Genomic DNA, 21,404 nt, shown 5'->3' on the forward strand with positions numbered 1-21,404 from the left:
TGGGCTACTTACATCGAACCAGTTGTTATCACCAGACACGCATCGACACAGTTTTTCCACGTAACCTTTACTGAACAAAGCATCAAAGTCTACGGTGGGGACTTCTTTTATATTTTGCCTCAGTGTTTCATGAGGTCACCTCGAATCTTTCCATACAATTGCAAATACTGGCCAGCAGATGTCCTCACTTAGACTGTATTGGACTCTGAAACAGTGAACTTTTTTCGGCACAAGTACTTCAAAACAGTCCAGTGCTTCGGAAAGGCTCCCCCCCCCCCCTCCACCACTAACTCTCCAAGGCCATAATTTGGAATTAAAGGCCCAATCAATCAAAGCATCAAGTCAAAAGAGCGAGATTCTTGCAGGAACTTGACTCTGGTACGCTACTGCTTCTTCTTCGACAATTTCTTTCCAAACGTGCAGTACAGTATCCTGTGCTCTTCATTGACCTCTGGTGGGTAAATGGTAACTGAACACACAATACTTGGCAAATCAGCAACGGGATTGAGGTCTGGCCTGTCGAGACTGTATGAACCTGTCTTCATGCACGCTCAATAATCCAGGTAAGGAAATCACAGAAAGTTGAATCAGCTCATTTGGACACAAAGTTTATTAAGAGAAACGTTTCTCTCAATGAACGTTAGACATGTACGCATCGACACAGTTTTGTCACGTAACCTTTATTGAACAAAACAACAAAGTCATCAACATCAGAGGTCACTTGGATGAGTGATGAAACGTTTCTGGCAATAAACGTTGTCGCCAGATGACCTAATTAACTTTCTATATTCAACAATATGAACATGAAGGTGCCCCAGTAAACCTGCAGGTGGCAGCCGTGCGCCAATGAGCATTTGGTGGGTCGGAAAATAGAAAGGACGAAGAAGGTGCGCACCGTTCAACTTGGGATGATTTTGTTTTAAATAATTTGTGTGTCATATTCAAATTCAGAGTAGCTGGATCTTGTTTGATTAGAGAGTCGGACTTATGTGTTGAAAAACTGACCTCAGAAAAGGTAAATGCCGTTTGTGGCCGACCTCTCCCTTAACTATTTTTTTCTAACTGTTCTAGCTAACGTGACGCTAGCTAAGTTATTATAGTGCGGTTAAACGACTACCCAGAAGCTTGCTTGTCACTGGCTTGTGTTTAGCTAACTAGTTAGCCTGAATTAACTGAAGACCCGGCTGAAGCGACAGAGCTAGGCTTTAATGCTTATATTTCATTCAAGTGAAGAGTTCGCTTGCTGATAACGATGGCTTAAATGGCTTTTTACATGTGGCTAGCGTTGCTAAACTTCTGTTGCACCTTAAGTCCTGTGTTAAGCAGCAACCGTGTTATGACCAAGATTTCTAAAACCAATTGCTGCAGTAGTTGTAATCAAATACCCTTTTTCTAATTATTCCCTCGATTAGAGTCATGCTTTTATGACTTTTAGCTGATATGATGCAATATTCCCCTTATCGACCTTTGTTAGCTTTCTGTTTCAGCCATGGCATCGCTGTCAGAAGAGGTGCTCTTGGTGGTTAAAAAGGTTCGCCAGAGGAAACAAGACGGGACCCTGTACCTAATGGCTGAACGTATAGCCTGGGGCCCAGAAGGCAAAGACCGCTTCACCGTCAGCCATTTATATGCAGATATTCGTTGTGAGTACTTGATATCATAAAATTTGATATTGGTGAAATTATACATGATGCTGATCACTTCCTTGGATTAAATACTATGATGTACAGGTCAGAAGATTAGTCCAGATGGTAAAGCCAAGATTCAGCTTCAGTTGGTCCTCCACACTGGTGAGAGTACCACATTCCATTTTTCCAATGAAAGCAGTGCCCTGAAAGATCGTGATACCACCAAGGAGCTCTTGCAGCAACTACTGCCTAAATTCAAGAAGAAGGCTAACAAGGAGTTGGAGGAAAAAAATAGGTGAGACTTAATTCTTCGCCTCTAACATTTTCCTTTCTGTTCTACTAGATTCTGTCTTAATCCCACTTTTACACACACACACACACACACACACACACGAACACAATATGTTTGAACAAATATCAGCTGAAGTGTTGGAAATGCTTATTGTGCTCTTTGTCTACACTGCAGTCAGCTGTGCATTATTTTTCTCAGCGTGGGCTGCCATCACCAGAGTTAAGATGTGATTGTGGAAAAGAATAAATGTCTGTACTCTGCTCTCTGTAGAATGTTGCAAGAAGATCCAGTGCTTTTCCAATTATATAAAGATCTGGTGGTAAGTCAGGTGATTAGTGCAGAGGAATTCTGGGCCAACCGACTGAGTGTAAACAACGCAGAGCCATCATTATCCAATAACAAACAGGAAGTCGGTATATCTGCAGCTTTTCTGGTGAGTGAACCAAGAATGCCCATCTTTAAAAAAAAGAAACACAATGGGATTCATGCAACCTCCATTTCAGAACAGATCTAGTCTAAAAGACTACATAAGAACTACATGACATCTTGTGAAATTCACCAAGTTCCCCTTAAATTTGGAATTGTTTGTCTGGTGCACACAAGCCACAATTTCAGAAGAGTGAGAGCCCATAAACTGTGCATCTAATACACAGATAGACTAGTTTTGATATTGGAGTATATAAGAAAATACATTTAGCCCAAAAAATGTAATATTTAGATGTTTCTTAGGATATTTTTAAAATTATATACATATTAAGGCAAAAATGGTATTGGCAGCTTAGGGAAAGTAAAACCAGTAAGACCTCATTTTGGAAAAGACTTCCTTTTTGTCATTTCCAAAGCTGCACTTTGATTTCTAAGTGTTACCCAGAGGGCAAAGATGTTTTACAGACATGGAATGTTGTAAAAGGTTGTGCACCAGAAATAATATCTAGGACCTTCTAGGATCATAACCTGGGTGGACAACCTCGTCAACTAGCTACTGGAAAGCTACAGGTAGCGAAAATTGCAAATCGTCGCCATGGTTTCCGCGCCACCCTTTACTTGAAGGTATTCTGTGTTGTAGGTCAAACCAAACTGAGTTAAACTTATCTGATAATCGAAATGTTAAGCTGTTACTGCCAAATTAATACCCTGCTATTATTTGTCCAAATCAATGTCTGTTTTTGCAAAAAATATCCTATTTTGATAATCCATCCATCCATTATCCAAACCGCTTATCCTGCTCTCAGGGTCGCAGGGAGGCTGGAGCCTATCCCAGCAGTCATTTGGCGGCAGGCAGGGAGACACCCTGGACAGGCTGCCCAGCCATCACAATTCCGGGTGGCAAAAAATGTATTTCACTTTAATACTCTCTTCTTGGTTATTAACTACAGATTGACATTGCCCATCAGCAGATATGACACAGAATTAACAGAAGTTGAACACAAATTAATCCTCCACTTGGCCAGAACTAGAAAACGGGATTGCCATTTTAAACATGTAACCTACACTGAATATAAACGTCCAATGTTACAACAAATTTTGATATCCATGGTAGTGTCATAGCAGCTATTTTAAGTAAGTTTTTGCTTTCTAGTCATTTTCTGAGTCACTGCTGCTGTCACTGCTTTCAATTGTTGCAGTGTGTATCCTGCTGCATTTTGTTGCCAGTCCCTGGCAACGGCACCCTATGTAGCATGGGACTGCCTTCTTTGCAGAGGAACAGTTCTTCTGGCAGCCTTTGACACATCCACATGAGGTTGTCTTGTTCATCGACACAGGCCAGGCTGGCTGTGTGGATGGAAACGGAACTGTATTTCCATTTTCCAGAGACCATCCAAATTCTGTGCATGAGGGAATTTTTGGATGAACAATGTGTGCATTCTTGTCAATGATGGTTGCCAGAGCAGCCCTTTTCAGGTGCAGGAGAAATGCATTCTCTGTTGGGGGTAGTAGCTTTAAGAGCGTTGATCTGTTGTTCAGGAACTTGTATGCTCTCAGTTTGCCCAGATCAGAATCCTCAAATTGATCAGCTGTGGTTGTGTACACAGTTATGGTGAGGTCTTGTGCCTGGTTGAGGAGGTCATCTGTTATGGCATCGGTGGGGTTCTCACCAAACTCTTCCAAGTGCAGTTGTGTCTAGACTCATGTTGCTCTTGAAACATGCCTTCTTTCCAGTGAAATATGGATAACTAGTGGTATCTATACCACTCAGACTGTGGACGAAGGGCATGGCACAACACTGTGAAGGTCCCACTGCCACAACCATTTCATGTATAGGCAGGTATGCATTCTGGGCTGTTATCACCCACAGCTCTGGTAGATCGCTGAGGTGCATTGCACCATAGTACAGGCACATGGTAATGATGGCGGTGTCATTAGCATGGATGACAACTCTGTCAACTCCTTCATTCTGGACACTGTAAAGGGTGTGGAGTATTATCTTAGTATCAGCCTCCTGCTGTGTGGATTCCAGAGCAGGATCATCCATAACAGATCCTTCTATGAGCATAACGCTCTTCATCTCTTCTTTGAATCCACCACCCAGGTAGAGATGAGTTGGGCCAAGAGCAGACTCCAGTTGCTCATTCTCACACCATTTCTCACAGAGGAAGCTCAGAAGGTTTGCTTTGTTAGCAGACACTGCAAAAAACTCCTTTGGATCAGGAGCTGTGTACTGCTCACTGACTTCACGTACTTTGGCTGGTTTTGATCGGACATATCTTTTTGATCAGGTGTATCTCTGTTCCTGCTCAGCTGACGTAAGGCTGGGTCCACTGTACCTGTCACAACAGAAGTGTATAATCTCAGTGCCAGCAGGCACATCATTCAGCAGCAGGTTTTTGTATCGCTCAGCGATGGGTCCAAAGTGTTCACCTTTGTGAAAAGACCAGTGTCATATGGTGCACATAGCATCAATGACTATTGCTGTCTTTTTGTCATCTTGAGGCAGATCAGGGATGCTGGTCACTTTGGTCTCCTCTTTCAGGATCTTCACTAGGCATGCTTTGGTACCAGTTCTCATACTGCCATCTTCCTGGAAGAGGGATCAGGGAAAGTCACTGCACTTGTGGTTGCCTATGAAGGCAACCACTGGCAATGATCTGTGTCATGCGCAGAAGAGCAGTAACTTTATTGCTCTTGCCAGGTGCAGAAGTTTTCCCCCCGGACTTCTTTGGTTTCATGTTTTGTGTGTGGAAGGTGTTAAGCTTCACAATACTTGTCTTTTTTTATCACTGGACAGTGACTCAGACAGTGCCTTCAGACCCAGTACGTTCACACTCGTCAGGTTGCCCTTGACTGTGGAATCTGCACACTGTCCAGTTGATATGTTGATCAGGGATGGTGTGGCTGCTGTGAACGGGTTGGTCTCTACTGCTCCCGTGACCTCGACTACCATCTCTGCATCCCTGGTGGCACGACTCCAACCAGATTCATGGTGTGGGTTGGAGGAATAGAGGTGCAGCATAGACTTGAGCTCTGTAGAGATAGCTGCAGTGACTGGTTGTGTGTAGACCCACTTTATCCGGGCAGCAGGGTTGAGTGTAATGCCATCCAGACCACTTGCATCCTTGGCATCTGCATTATAAGTCTGCTCCAGAAGCATGTCAGGAGAGACGCCATTGTGATTGCCATCTGCTCTCCTCCCAAGAAATGCACCTGCCATCAGTGCTTCATGTATCTCTGGGGCTGTTTCTGGCAGTTTCTTCATCTCAACCAAATACGGAGGCAAAGACTGCTGCCCATATCTGTAGTGGCCTGTTGCAGTGAGGTAGAGTAGCATTCGCGCTGATTCACAGAGACGTCCTACCCAGTCACCTTCCCACTGGTGGTAGATAAACCTGCAGAGAATGTCTGACATCCCCAGGAAGATTGACCAGAAAACTACTGTTGGTTGCTCATTGAATGATTCCTGGAAAAGCAACATCTGCTCTCGTAGGACTGATTACTGGACGTGTCCTCTGGATGATCTCTAACTTCTGAGTGGCAGTGGTGTCTCTCTCAGACAACATCTTCAAGACATTTTCTACCTGTGACTCCCAGTGTTCTGTTTCTCTGTCTGCTACCCATGCCTCAAATGCTTCCCAGTACAGACGCCACATGGCCTCACTGATGATCCTGAGGGCATGTATGGTTTGTAGTAGTCAGCCTTCTCACCAAACATCTTCTTGGCGGTCCCTACCTGACACAGACCAGCTGCGACAAGAAGATCCTCTGCACCTGCATCCCTGATGATCTTGCAGACAGCCTTCATGAAGTTGTGAGCTTGGTGAAGGCCCCCAGCAGTAGAAGACTACACTGCAGAACTCATCTCTGTGCTTGTCTCTGATGGCAACTGCAAGTTCATATGTAGCCTGATCTCCAGTGATAATGGTATATTTGTCTCCCAGTGCACGCGATGTCTTGACCAGCCGTTTCATCTCTTCTTTCAGGATAGCAGGATCAGTTGGAGATGCTGGGATGAGAGGAAGATAGCCAAAGATGCTGGCCTGTCTATGTGAGTGGAGGTCTGCACAGAAGGTAGAAAAGCCAGACAGTCCTGCTTCTGCATCTGGAGGAGCATCCAACAACTGTCAAGTTGTAACCATTCTCGCTAGGCACCACTTAAGCAACATGTCTTCAGCCATGCCATCTGAGGAAGTCACCAGACTCTCTAGCTTCTCAATGTGGTCAAGTGACCTGGACCTCTGCCTGTCTTTAGCTGAGATGTGACACATGGGAGCAGGTGGGTCAGCAACATCAGAGAGTCTTACTTCTGTCAGAAGTGGAAGTGGGGAGTCTGGCACCGTCCTGCACCCTCTCGATCTCTTGGTTTTCAAATATGATTGCAGTGGTGGCATTGAAACTCCCACCCTCTAGTGTCTTCTTCTCCCAGTCCAGATTGTCCTTGGCAAACACATGGGGAATCTTGCCGTTTTTCATCATAATCTCTGGGACGTAAACACCATCAGTTTCAACCTGCACAGTGCCGTCTAGTGGCTTTAGTGGGAACATGCTTAACCATGCATTGGCAGGCATCATCTGAAAGCTTATACACTATATGTACAAAAGTATTGGGACACACTTCTTAATCCTTGAATTCAGGGGTTTCCTTCAGACCCATTGCCACAGGTGTATAAAATCTAGCAACTAGACATGCAGTCTGCATTTATAAACATTTGTGAAAGAATGGGTCGTTCTGAAGAGCTCAGTGAATTCAAGCGTGGTACTGTCATAGGATGCCACCTTTGCAATAAGTCAGTTCGTGAAATTTCTTCCCTGCTTGATATTCCACGGTCAACTGTAAGTGGTATTATTGAAAGTGGAAGCGTTTAGGAACAACAGCAACGGAGCCACTAAGTGGCCTACCACGTAAAGTCACACAGCAGGGTCAATGAGTGCTGAGGCACATAGTGCATAAAAGTCGCCAACGCTCTGTTGACTCAATAACTGCAGAGTTCCAAACTTCCTCTGGCATTCACATCAGCACATAAACTGTGCGGCCGGGAGCTTCATGGAATGGGTTTCCATGGCCGAGCTGCTGCATGCAAGCCTTACATCGTCAAGCACAATGGCAAGTGTCAGATGGAGTGGTGTAAAGTACACTGCCACTGGACTCTGGAGCAGTGGAAACGTGTTCTGTGGAGTTGATGAATCATGCTTCTCTGTCTGGCAGTCTGATGGATGAGTCTGGATTTGGTGGATTCCAGGAGAACTTTACCTGACTGACTGCATTGTGCCAACTGTAAAACTTTGTGGAGGAGGGATAATGGTATGGGGTTGTTTTTCAGAGTTTGGGCTAGGCCCCTTAGTTCCGGTGAAGGGAAATCTTAATGCTTCAGCATACCAAGACATTTTGGACAATTTTATGCTTCCAACGTTGTGGGAACAGTTTTGGGAGGGCCCTTTTCTGTTCCAGCATGACTGTGCCCCAGTGCACAAAGCAAGGTCCATTAAGACATGGTTGGGTGAGTTTGGTGGGGAAGAACTTGACTGGCCCGCACAGAGCCCTGACCTCAACCCCATCGAACACCTTTGGGATGAACTAGAACGGAGATTTGTGAGCCAGGTCTTCTCGTCCAACATCAGTGACCTCACAAATGCTCTTCTGGATGAATGGGCAAAAATCCCCACAGACGCACTCCAAAATCTTGTGAAAAGCCTTCCCAGAAGAGTGGAAGCTGTTATAGCTGCAAAGGGGGGACCAACTCCACATTAATGCCTATGGATTTAGAATGGGATGTCATAAAACCTCCTGTAGGTGTAATGGTCAGATGTCCTAATACTTTTGTACAAATAGTGTATTCTGCTCTTTCAATAGGGGGGCTCAGTTTGTTTCTAGTATGAACTATCATAGAGATAGTCAGTCGGAAAGAGAATGATGGAATCTGATCATGCCATCATAACTGGCGCTATTTCGCAATAGGGGTTGCAGTGTTTGGACCCACCCTGTAGCTTTCCAGTAGCTAGTTGACCAGGTTGTCCACCCAGGTTGTGATCCTTGAAGGTCCATGTCTGATTTCCCAAAAAAAAAGAAGAAGAAAAAAGGGGGGGGTTGCCCCCTGGGTATGTGTGCTTTTTTTTAGGTTTTTTTTTTTTTCATTTATTTTTGTGGCATGTGTCATGTCAATATAGTAAGGGTAGCATCTCATTAATTGTTCACATTTCTTCATATTGCTTTTTTTATTGATATTTCTTTATTTGTACACAGAACCCAAAATCTGATTTAATTGGTATTTTAAGGGGGATTAACTGCTAACTGAAGGTTTCCAGGTATAACATTTTTTACAAACAAGGCACATATAAGAACAAATAAGGGCATTTTAGAATGTTTGGTGATCTATTGTTGCTTTCTCACAACAGCAAATTTGGAAGAAATGAGAAACTTAAGAGATGTGCATGAGAAACGGTAACACTTGAAATTCTGAAAATTACCTCAGGTCAAGTTTTTATTGAGGTATATACTCAGTTTAAATCCCCGAGAGTTACGGACTTTATGTTCTTGACTCATTCTGTTACTCAAAGTAGCCTGTCCATTGTAGGCAGACATTCGGCCTCAGACTGATGGCTGCAATGGCTTGAGGTACAATCTGACAGCTGACATCATTGAGTCTATCTTCAGAACATACCCTACAGGTAAAAACATTACTACTTGCTTTTGTGATTCCACATTTAGTTACACTGATGGTAACAATGAACTGCCCAAACTGCAATTAGTCATCCATACCAGATGTGTAGTAGATGGAGCTTCATATATTGTTATCATGTTGTGCTTGCAGTGAAACAGAAGTATGGCGAAAATGTACCTCATAACCTGACTGAGAAGGAGTTCTGGACCCGCTTTTTCCAATCCCACTATTTTCACAGAGACCGGATCAACACAGGGGTACAGGATATATTCTCTGAGTGTGCCAAGCAGGATGAAAAGGGTAGGATATAAAAAAAAAAAACATTTCTGTTGGAACTTCTTTTATAAACCACAAAGATCTTTGGTAGGCATGACAGTTGGAATGTTTAGTTTTCCCGCTTTTTGGCGTCCAGGTAGTGTAGCGGTGTGTTCAGTTGCCCACCAACACAGGAATCACCAGTTCGAATCCCCGTGTTACCTCCGGCTTGGTCGGGCGTCCCTACAGACACAATTGGCCGTGTCTGCGGGTGGGAAGCCAGATGTGGGTATGTGTCCTGGTCGCTGCACTAGCGCCTTCTCTGGTCGGTCGGGGCGCCTGTTCAGGGGGGAGGGGGAACTGGGGGGGATAGCGTGATCCTCCCACGTGCCATGTCCCCCTAGTGAAACTCCTCACTGTCAGGTGAAAAGAAGAGGCTGGCGACGCCACATGTATCAGAAGAGACGTGGTAGTCTGCAGCTCTCCCCAGATCAGCAGAGGGGCTGGAACAGTGACCGAGACGGCTCAGAGGAGTGGGGTAATTGGCCAGATACAATTGGGGAGAAGGGGGGGGGGATTTTCCCACTTTTTAGCCCTGTGAGCTACAAGTTTGTGCTGTATTGTTAGTTGTAAACCATTATTGTCTTTGTCATACAGGTTTAAAATCTATGGTGTTTCAAGGCGTAAAGAATCCTTTGGTTGATCTACTTTCATTGGAGGATAAAACCTTATATGAGGTGAGATGTACTAATATATAATCAGACAGTTGCAGTCACATTATACTAAAACCATTTTCACAGTTAAATGAAATCCTGGTTTTTACTGGGATCACCTTTCGCCTGAAACGGTCCATTACTCAGAATTCTAGGAAATTGTTTCTGAGTAAGGCACAGCAATTTTCCTGGTATTGTCAGTATGAATGGGTCTCACAAACTCCCAATATTCACACGTTCCACATGTTGTGTTTGGTGTCATCACATTAAACAGTCTTACCTGACAGAACATGGGCTGAAATCGGAGAACTGTGCGGACGTTTGCACGGATGGTGCACAGACCATGGCAGGAAAACGAAGGGATTGCAGGCACTAATCAAGAGGGTCTTGCCAAATGCACAATGGATGCACTGTGTCATACACAGAGAAGCACTAGCATCAAGACAGATTAGACCTGACCTAAACGAAGTTTTGATTGATGTTGTTAGCATGGTCAATTTCATTAAAACAAGTCCCCTGAGAGTGTGGCTGTTCTCTTCACTTTGTGAAGAGATAGGAGCTGAACATTCAGCTGTGTTGCAACTTGTCTGTGAATGTTCTCATTCATCCAGGTCATGGTTATCTAAAGGAATTGAATCGAGTGCACGGATATATACCAAGTCCAGTTGCACTCGATTCAATTCCTTTGGATATTCAGCTGTGTTGTTTCACAGCAAGGCTAGGTGGCTGTTGCGAGGTAAAGTGTTGTCGTGAGTCTTTGAGCTCGGAGGAAATTCGGGTGTTTCTGGAGGAGGTATGCATGAAGTTGCAAGCAAGTTTAGTGATGAACAACTTCTGATGAAACTGGCCTATCTCAGCGATATATTTGGAAAGCTGAATGAATTAAATCTTCAGCTTCAAGGCAGAGACAAGCACCTCGCTTACCTGGCAGACAAGATCAGTGCATTCACTCTGAAGCTTGAGATGTGGGGCAGTGATTCTGGAGCCACCACAGTGATTTCATGTCTTAAGGAGCACATCTCTTCTTGAGAGGATTCTTTCAAAAAATACTTCCCAAACAACAGTGCTCAGTATGACTGGGTGACAGATCCATTCAATGCAGCAGCACCGGCTGATTTCAGCTCTGCTGAAGATGGCCAGTTCCTCGAGATGACATCTTACTTCACCCTGAGGCTGAGCTTTACAGCTCAAACACTGAGTGAATTCTGGCTTGGTGTGAAGAGGGCGTATCCACTTATAGGACAGAGGGCTGTGGCCTGTGGGCGTTCTGCTTCCCTTCGCTACATCCTATCTGTGAGATGAGCTTTTCTGCTGTTGCCTCACTTAAAACAATGTACAGATCTAAGTTAAACATTGAGCATGACTTGAGAGTGGCAGTAATTTGTTTTGAAAAGATGTGCAGTGCAAAACAGGCTCATTGCAGCCATTAATGCAGTGATAAGACTTGAGCTCTCACAAATTGACTTGCTCATTGTTTTTCCCCAAATATCTGCATTTGTTCTTTCTTTTTTTTTGCACAGATTGAACTTTATTGTTATTGTTCTAACAAAGTGATTTCTGAATTTTATTTAATTTTTCTCCTGTTTTTGAAAAGGCACACAGACTGATGGAGCCATCTGCCAATCAATCAAGTTGCATTTTATATAGGGCTTTTCTGGCTGCAACAGCCACTCAAAACGCTTCCCCTTTTTCTAGTGACAAATGTCACAAAGAGGTTTGATAAAGTTGAAGTGGAACTTGTGTTTGTTATTTGCAAAACAGAAATTACTGAAAGAAAAGTGAAAGAAATTTTCATGATCTTGATGTTATTTAAATAAAGTTAAACTTGGCCCATTTTGTCATCGTGTTGTTGGGGTGGGGGGCATGAAAAATGTTCTTCCTCCAAAGGGGGGCATGACAGAAAAAGTTTGAAAACCACTGTCCTATACAATAGGATGGGTTAAATGCAGAGAACAAATTCATTGTAAGAATATAATTCGTTGTAAGAATATCATTCGTTAAGAACACGATGTCGACTAAAGTGGCTTTCATCTGTAGATTACCTGGGTTTATTCAAAAGTAAACATTAGCGGGGGAGGGGCTTTTTTTGACATAGTGAGCTGGTTTTATCAGCAGTTCCACAAAATCTAATCTAAAATCCAGGAAAATTGCTGATTTTGTCTGAAAGAGGCTTAAATGGTCATCTGGATGTTACAGGTTTTTGGTTTTCACTTTTGCTTGTGATTGGTGACTTTTTTTGTCATTCAGGGTTATGGAGTTTCCACAGCACCATCTACTTCCAGTTCTAACAAAACGGTCAAAGAGAATAGCAACTCAGCCATTATCAAGCGTTTCAACCATCACAGTGCCATGGTTCTGGCTGCAGGCTCACGGAAGGGGTAAACAAATTACAATTTCAGAAAACCATGGTCAGTTTCTTGGCGCACGCTGATATGTATTAACTTGACAATGCTTTTAAAGGGATATGCCATATGATGGCGCTAGTGAGACAAGCAGTACAGATGGAAACTCGAGGGATTCTGACTTCTTCCAGCCTCCTGTTAAGAAGGTATGGTGGCAATGACATCCATCTGGAGTGCTCCTCCAAAAATGCTGCTGTTTCATTGAAATTCCTCTGTCCCTCTGGTAAAACATCTCAGGTAAAATTGCAAGAGGCCATAGAATATGAAGATCTGCAAAGGGAAAATGGAACCAAAACGGTTCCTTTAAACCTCAAAAAATCTGACAGGTAGTTTTCCAGAGATTCAAAGTTTTTATTTATTTATTTTGATAAGTCAACAGAACTTTTCTTATTCACAGTACAGATTTTTAATTTTGCATCTTTTAATTCTCCTTGTTCCCTAAGGTATGCCCATGGTCCTGTGCCAGTTCAGTCTCAACAGTACACTACAAGTCAGGATATCATCAATTCTGTCAACTATATCCAGCATGAAATGGCCAACTACAGACCCAACCTCACTCAGGTTAGATATTCCACCTTGTGTTACCACAGATAACCTGTTATCTTGAGATATAGTGTTAAATGTGGTGTGTGTAGTGTTGGCTGACAGGATTCAAACTCAGTGTAGTTTTGTCTGTGAATGTTCTCATTCATCCAGGTCATGGTTATCCAAAGGAATTGAATCAAGTGCAACTGGACTTGGTATATATGGTGTAGTTTTGTGGATCAGTTGAGTTCCAGAATGCGTACTTAAGCCTTTTTTCTAGACAAAAGGCAAATTTGGGCTCATCAACAGCAGTGGCTGCTCGCTCGTCTTAGAGGGGTTTGTTTACTTCTGTGTTAAAAGCCCTTCCAATGAAATGTTATCTGTGGAGCAAATGTTACCTACACACCATTATGAAACCGCTACATGACATTGCCCACAAGCCTATAAGTTATGTATTGTATTTGCGATTGTGTCTTCTCACTTAGTAACAGACAGTTGAATCAGTTCGTCTGGACACAGCGTTTATTGGGAGAAACGTTTCATCACTCATCTAAGTGACTTCTTCAGTCTCAACTGACTGCAGGTATCCCCACCCTTATAAACAATACAGTTGCGTAATGACCAAACCAACCATCGGTTTCATATGCAAATTGCTGAGACCATTAACTAGATTTAAAATGGCCATTTGTACTATTCACAGAAGATGGGGGAATAGTTGCAATCACAGCACTGTAAGATGGTGACAGGTGTAACCCCCCCCCCCCCCGGTTCAGGGATTGTCGTTCCCTCTCTAGATAGATGGCCTCTTTGACTCCCCATTCAAACCAGTATTCCTCCCTATCAAGAGTGTGCACATTCTCATCCTTGAAAGAGTGGCCACTGGCCTGTAGATGGGTGGAGTCTGCAGAGTCCTGGCCTGACATGCTAGTTCTTCTGTGTTGTGCCATCCTCTTCACCAGTGTCTGTCTGGTTTATGTGATTTACAAGTCACCAAATCCTCCTGGCACTTGCTCTGTTTGTGCCGGGGGACCCAATCCTTGGGCTGAACCAATTTCTAGCGCAGCGTGTTTTTGAGTTTGAAAGCAACTGAGACACGGTGTTTGGAAAATACGCATCTCAGCTGTTCCGACACTCCCACCACATACGGAATCACCACTGGTTTACGCTTAGGCAGCTGTTGTCCTTCTACTCTCTTCGATCGGCTGGTGCACTGTTTGGGCATCTTCCTGGATTTGACAAACGCCCAGTTCAAATAACCACACTTAGCCAGGGCCTGTTTAATGTTGAATTTCTCCCCCTTCCCTGGCCGCTTTGTCGGTGGGGACATTGTCAGCTCGGTGGTACAGCATTCTGATGACTCCTTGTTTGTGTTACAGTGGATGATGAGAGTCAAACCTTTAGTACTGATCAGTATGTGTTGGTTTATGGTAAACATCAACAATCAAATGTCCCTCATCACCAACTGCAATTTCACAGTCTAAAAAGGCTACCTGTCATTTTTACCACCCTCCCTGGTGAACTTGATATGGTTGTCCACCGAGTTAATGTGGTTGGTGAAATGTGGTACATCCCGAGATTTAGTTTTAACCGAGCTGTTATTCACAAATCTGAACCCATGGCTAGGTGGTGTCCCTGGATAGGACATCAGAGCCCTCTTTTCCACTTCCTCCTTAAACAAGTTGGCCAGTATAGGTGAGACTGGGGAACCCATAGGGAACCCATAGAACACCCATGCCTCTGCCTATAGTACTGCCCCCTGTATATGAAGTACGTGGGCTGAAGACAGCTTCAGGAGCAGACACACTTGGTTCAGTGTTAAGGGTGGTCCTAAGGGTGGGGTCGTCATCGGAATTCACGTGAAGAGAGACATAATATCATAAGAGACCATTGTCTTTATGCATGCTCAATAATCCAGGTAAGAAAATCACAGAAAGTTGAATTCAGTTCATCTGGACACAATGTTTATTGAGAGAGAAATATTTCATCACTCATCTAAATGACCTCTTCAATCTCAGCACACTTATTTTCCTTGATTATAATCAAGGAAGCTCTCCACCCAGTTTACCACTTTTTCCAGTTGGTGTCCTTTGGGAGGCACTGTAGATCCTTGGGTGGAAGGATGTAATGCCTTAACAGAACCTTCTTTCCCCAGGCAATTCAGAGACTGAATTCTACCCCCTAGCCCCCCACCCCCCCCCCCCCCCACCTAAAGGATGTGGACTACTGGTACTTTGTCTGGTGATTTTAAATGTATATATGTTACTTTTCACTGTTTAGTACTGTCCTGTCTGTCTTCTTTGCACTTCTGCTGTTGTGTGTAGTGAATTGTAATGAGCTCTTTAATACCTGTCTGAAAACCAATTCCACCAGTCTAGCCGTGTGGTAATAAAAGAAACTTGAAACTTGATTAGGGTTAAGGGTTTAAAGTTAAGGTTAGGGTTGGGTGGAGGTTAGGATTAAAAATTATAAAGTTGGAAATAATTGAGGTGGCATCATCCAGGTGAAATGGCATACAAATAGGGAGTCTCATATTAACCCAAGATAGTAATGGACTTATTTGTGTCCATTACTTATTTGTGATGGCTGGCAGAGCTGGTGCTGGATCGGCTGGGAGAGCTTGGTCTGCTGCGTCCTGTGGGCCCAGGGACCATGGCCCTTCCTGTAGCTGTGCCTGAAGAGGTAACACCGAGGGCAGTCTGACAGGACGCGGAAGCAGGGCAGGCTAAGCTAACTGCTAGCCCATGTAGACTGGCAGTTCCGATAGCACTGAGGGCGGTCTGTGTGGACTGTGTTTTTAGTGTCGTCATGTGGAATGCAGGGAGGTGTGTCAAAGGTGTCTGGCTGGGAGAGCTAGCACTGGATCAGCTGAGGGAGCTTGGTCTGCTGCGTCCTGTGGGCCCAAGGACCATGGCCGTGACCGGAGCTGTGCCCGAAGAGGAAACACCGAGAGCAGTCTGACAGGACGCGAAAGTGGGACAGGCTAAGCTAACTGCTAACCCATGCAGACCGGCAGTTCTGACAGTCATCTTGGTTGGCATTCATTCTCCTGGACAGGGATTTTTTTTTTTTTAGTTTAGATATGTGTTAGTTTGGATATATGTGTACTTGTAGTTTTTGGATATGTGTTTTTCTCTTTGTGTTGCACTGCTGTGGGCTGGGGGAAACGATGTTTTGTTTCATTTCATGTGCACAAGTGCATGAAATGGAATGACAAAGTGTTTCTGATTCTGATTCCTGATTTTTAACTAGCGAGTAGTAATTGGTCCACTATAGAGGATAAGGTGGAACTTCATCTCTGGTAGACAAACCAGAGAGAAGCATCAAAGATGGTCAGCTAGCAAAAGATCGTAATCGAATGACTTTAACAGTCAGAGAGATTTGAGACAAACTGATATTTGAGACAAATCTCAGAGATTATTAGAATATTGGTAAAGGATTGTGCCTTTACATGTCATCACTGTATTTCTCCTTAAAGGCATTATCAAGCAGCACAGCTAGTTCTGCCATCGCAGCACTCTCTCCAGGGGGCATCCTAATGCTGACAGGAGCACAGCAAGCCATAAACCGTGAGTGTGTTTCTTCAACTGCATATAAACCCCATATGTAGAACTATTTGTTCATGTCAGGAACTAGAGGAAGCACAGGATGCTGTCGCAAAGCCCCAAGTTATATTCAGTAGGACTCCTCTTTGATTAGTCCCAACTCTCAAGATATGTAGATTATATAGGATGTGTGTGGGCCACAAATTGGTTATATCAGTAGAATTAATAAATGGCTTTTTTTATTTTAAAAGTGGTAAACAAACCTTGACAAACACTGCAGCAAACTAGAAATTTGGGCTCTATCCTGAATGCAGGCCCTAAAAAATGTCAGTATTGAACTATTTATCAGGTTCCACCCATCAGATCATTATTTATGTTGATGCTAGTTTTTTTTCTTCTTTTTTTTTCCTGCAGAAATGGTACCCAGTGAGGTTCAAGGGGAGTTGAAACATCTTTATACAGCTGCTGGAGAGTTGCTGAGGCACTTCTGGTCATGCTTTCCTGTAAACACACCGTTCCTGGAGGAGAAGGTGACCACTATTCTACTCCCTTTTTCAAAGGGGTTTGAAGTGTATGTGTCATACTCAGCATTCCCTCCTGCAGCAGCAGATTAAGCGTCATGAGCCAGACTAATCTCGCAAACCAATCACATCAATCTTTCTGTGGAGATTTGATTTAGCTTCATTTTCATTGGGAGTAATTCTAAAACGGCTCCATCCAAAATGTAGCCTATATATTTACAACTATGGAGACTGGTCCTAAGGGGCTATGTAGCTGAGTCTCAACTCGGCAAAATTCTGAGCAAAAATGGCAGTGGAGGCATCACTCATAGCCCATACAGTGCCGAGTGATTTCCATGACAACAAGTAACACACACCTGCACATTTCACAGTTGTGCCTGTGTCATGCGACTTGTTCCATCATATGGCTTCCTTACTAGAACGACCAAGATGGTCACTATGACCGTTTTGGATTTTCAAGGTTTAATAACTTTGTGAAAAGAAGATACAGACCTGCCGCTCCCTGAATGCTCATAAAATTGCATATATTTGCATTAAAATTAATTGTAGATGAATTGCACAAAAAAATTATGATAAGATCTACCTAAAACGACCATGACCAGTCAAAATGACCCCACGTAATTTGCACGTCATGTCACTATTTAAGACGTGTTGGTCACGTCATTTCCTTCGTGAAGTTCATTGCTCTGTCCTAGAAACACACTAGTGATCTCCAGTGCAGAGTAATAGTCTAAACTTGATTTCTGATGATTGCCAACATGTCTGGGTACGGCCGCCGTTTCAGATGCACCATGACTACTACTGAGGTGTTGCAGAATTTACGGCATTGCACAGCGGCGATTTTAACTTGTTTGAAAAATAGTATTAAAGTTGTTAAAATGGTCGTTCTAGTAGTTTTTAAGTTGTTTGGGACTGTTTCAATATTTATTTTCAGTTCTTTTTTTTACTTTTTACGTTTTATAGGCCTTGTTACGTTTGTTAGATTAGCAATATGTGTTTTCCGTTTTGTTTTTCAGGTAATATTTTCACTTTTTCAATTTTGCTATTCAAGTTCGACCATGTCTGTCTGAAGTTTAAATGGTTTAAAAATAGTATTATAGTTGTTAAAATTTTAATTTTGGTGTCAGTCATTTCCTAACAGACATACTAACATATGCAATGCATTAATATCTCAATTGGGTATTTATCTTGACAGAATAGAGTTTAAAACTGACCGTCATTTTGACCGCCCATGGTCGTTTTAGGTAAGAGTGAAATCCCAGTCGTTCTAGTGTTAACACAATTTACTCTGCCATTCACTACCTCTCACATTGCTCTTTACAGTTCCATTGGGTTGCATTTGTCATATGTAGTGCTCACCTTTTACGTCAAAAAAAATTAACACAATTGGAAAGATTTGTTGAATCTCAATTTCTAAAGAAATTTGTGCGCAAGTCCAAAACAGAAATCACGTTATGTTTGTATGATAAATAACATCGCTGCAACCTCAGATTGCCTTTGTGTATGAAATGTGCTATGTCAATATACTTGCTTTGCCTAGCCTAAAATTAGTGATGGATTTTTTAGATTTTGCATTCCCAAATATGCATATAATGATTTATTTTACATATGTTTTTGACTGAGCTTTTTTAATGAGCAAATATTCAACATCATGCTCCACTGCCGGCAGTCCTAATTATCGCTTGTTAATGTGGTGACGTAAAACTACTACTGCTTTTGGCTGCTCCCGTTAGGGGTCGCCACAGCGGATCATCCGTTTCCATCTCTTCCTGTCCTCTTCATCTTCCTCTGTCACACCAGCCACCTGCATGTCCTCCCTCACAACATCCATAAACCTCCTCTTTGGCCTTCCTTTTTTCCTCTTCCCTGGCAGCTCCATATTCAGCATCCTTCTCCCAATATACCCAGCATCTCTCCTCCACACATGTCCAAGGTATCTCAATCTTACCTCTCATGCTTTGTCTCCAAACTGTCCAACCTGTTCTGTCCCTCTAATATACTCATTCCTAATCCTGTCCTTCTTCGTCACTCCCAATGAAAATCTTAGCATCTTCAACTCTGCCACCTCCAGCTCCGCCTCCTGTCTTTTCATCAGTGCTACTGTCGCCAAACCATATGACATAGCTCGCCATATGACATAGCGTGATCCTCCCACACGCTACGTTGTTCTCGTGAAACAGCTGGCGACTCCACATGTATCGGAGGAGATGTGGTAGTCTACAGCCGTCCCTAGATCGACATAGGGGATGGAGCAGTGACCGGGACAGCTCGCAAGAGTGGGGTAATTGGCTGGATACAATTGGGGAGAAAAAGGGAGGAAAAAAAGTGTAGGTGGAGAAGACTGCGATGGTGGTGTCTGGGGGGCTTGAAGGTGGTAGTGTTTTAGTATAACACCACACCCCACCTTCTTACAAGTCTATCCTTAGTGTTTAGTTGGCTAACGTTGGCGTATTGCTCTATACTCATCTCAGTTTAATGAGCTAATGCGCCAGACCACACGTCACCTACGTCATAGGGATATGTGTTTTTAATGACCCCATATGAAGTTGGCAATTTGGAGGGGGTTGACAATGTATGTTTTCCTCCAGACATAAGACAAAAGCATCCTCAAAGCAACCATGTGAGGGCAGTTAGTTCTACCGTCTTCGGCCCGTACCAATGTTTTCAGTTCAAAAAATGTTTAAAAAAGGGGGGGGGCTTACTACCCCTTTAATACTGTTTAATATACCTCAACTGCCGTCTGAAGGGTAATTAAAAATGTGAGTCCGTTGAACTGTCTCATCCTCATGTAATGTAATTGAGAACCATTTAACCAGTGATCTGTTTTTAATTAGGTGGTGAAAATGAGATCAAATCTAGAGAGATTCCAGATGACAAAGCTTCGTCCATTTCAAGAAAAGATTCAGCGCCAGTATTTAAGTACCAATGTGGGTTCCACATGTCTTATATCAGTATTTCCCCTAAAAGGACATGCATACAAATGAAAAAACATGAGATTTCTTTTAACACTGTCAACCTATTCCACAGATTACGGGCCACTTGGAGGAGATGTTGCAGATGGCTTATAACAAGTTCCATGCTTGGCAAACCCGCCGAGTGATGAGGAAATCCTGAGGTCTGATGATTTACCAGAAAACACCAGAGGAGCTAAAAAATGGACAGATGTCCAGCGTAGGCCCTCCGGACTGCTGTAACAGAAGAAACAGCCTGACAGGACATAGTTCACGTGGGCTTATGATGAGGATATATATATATATATATATGGGTGCTGCCCAAATGTTCAACAGAGACTTACTGCATTTTAGTCACATTGAACTGTAATTAGTGGCTTTCCCTATTGTTTGCATTTTCTCGGCGGATGAGAGAAATGCTGTGGTTCCTACAACGGTTGAATGGGACTCTTACAATGGTGTTGTATGACCAAACTTAAGATGGAAACGAGAGGGGCACCCTCCAGAACACAGACTGAGATAGGAGGTGGAAAGTGAGGACTTCCAGTAGGCCTATGTGAGATGCTTTTTTCCAGTGCACGGAGCAAGAGACGTGGAAGAGAAACCCTGTAGATGCAATGGGCCTTTGAACACCAAGTCTTTTCAGGGAGTGTAATTCCAGTAAACCTCGGCAACAAAGTGGATTGAATATAGCAATACTGTACAGACGTGTTACACTCAGCGCTTTAGTGGTGTGCTGGCCCATCACATTTAAACCGTGCTGGTGTGTAATGTCTGAATCTTCTATCTGCACTGAAGACAAAGATGTTACGTGGAATTAAACTGAAGCAAAAGTACTTTTAATACCATTGTCTTAAAACATTTTATACGGCGCATGTTTTTCACGAGCTGGTGATTTATCTTGCATCATCCATATTGTCCCAATTTCTAGAGCAGTGTTTCTCAACCCAGTCCTCAAGGAACCCCTATCCTGCAGATTTTCTTTGCAACCCTGAATAGGTACCTGTTTGTAGTAATTCAGCAGTGAATGTCAGAGTTTGCACACCTTGCATAATTAAGTGCTGTGAGATGATTGGTTGAGTAAGTACAAGCAGAGCTACCTATGCAGGGTTACAATGAAAATCTGCAGGATAGGGGGTCCTTGAGGACTGGGTTGAGAAACGCTGTTCCAGAGGCTTGCCCAGCTTAAACTGTCTTTTTTTGGGGGGGGGTTATAATGGGTAACGTCATGTACCGCATCTTATTTAAATCAATAAAGAGCTTAACGGATCATGGCACGCCCGACCCACGGCATCTAGTGATAGTTCGTTTGTTTGTTTGTTTGTTTGTTTGTTTGTTTGTTTGTTTGTTTTGGTCAAACTAGTGTCGACTTTACATTCCTTACAGGTACATAGCACGACATAGGCGCTTTTCGTCGTAACGGCTTTGCCGCGCGAGAGGTGGCTGTAGCCCGTGCCGATGACAAGTGGCGCTACTTTCAGGAA

The 21,404-nt window shown here is 43.3% G+C and overlaps 1 protein-coding gene across 1 annotated transcript; it reads left to right on the forward strand.

Moving 5' to 3' along the window:
- Window positions 1–880: 880 nt before the first annotated feature.
- Window positions 881–21,190, forward strand: gtf2h1 (general transcription factor IIH, polypeptide 1). The gene is made up of 15 exons (XM_056282070.1): window positions 881–1,015; window positions 1,488–1,643; window positions 1,731–1,923; window positions 2,191–2,353; window positions 8,925–9,018; window positions 9,162–9,311; window positions 9,924–10,003; window positions 12,227–12,357; window positions 12,440–12,527; window positions 12,619–12,707; window positions 12,825–12,942; window positions 16,382–16,472; window positions 16,863–16,978; window positions 19,804–19,896; window positions 19,997–21,190. Exons 2-15 carry the CDS (start codon window positions 1,490–1,492, stop codon window positions 20,081–20,083), a joined length of 1,647 nt encoding a protein of 548 aa, XP_056138045.1. The 5' UTR covers window positions 881–1,015; window positions 1,488–1,489; the 3' UTR covers window positions 20,084–21,190.
- Window positions 21,191–21,404: the final 214 nt, after the last annotated feature.

Source organism: Lampris incognitus, chromosome 6 (assembly GCF_029633865.1).
Source record: "Lampris incognitus isolate fLamInc1 chromosome 6, fLamInc1.hap2, whole genome shotgun sequence".
NCBI lineage: Eukaryota > Metazoa > Chordata > Actinopteri > Lampriformes > Lampridae > Lampris > Lampris incognitus.

Excerpts from the sequence above, each read along its gene's own strand:
- gtf2h1 (XM_056282070.1), top strand. The coding sequence starts at position 1,490 with ATGGCATCGCTGTCAGAAGAGGTGCTCTTGGTGGTTAAAAAGGTTCGC. Across the intron at positions 2,354-8,924 it reads GTATATCTGCAGCTTTTCTG|GCAGACATTCGGCCTCAGAC; the intron begins GTGAGTGAACCA and ends TGTCCATTGTAG. Across the intron at positions 12,358-12,439 it reads GCTGCAGGCTCACGGAAGGG|GGATATGCCATATGATGGCG; the intron begins GTAAACAAATTA and ends ATGCTTTTAAAG.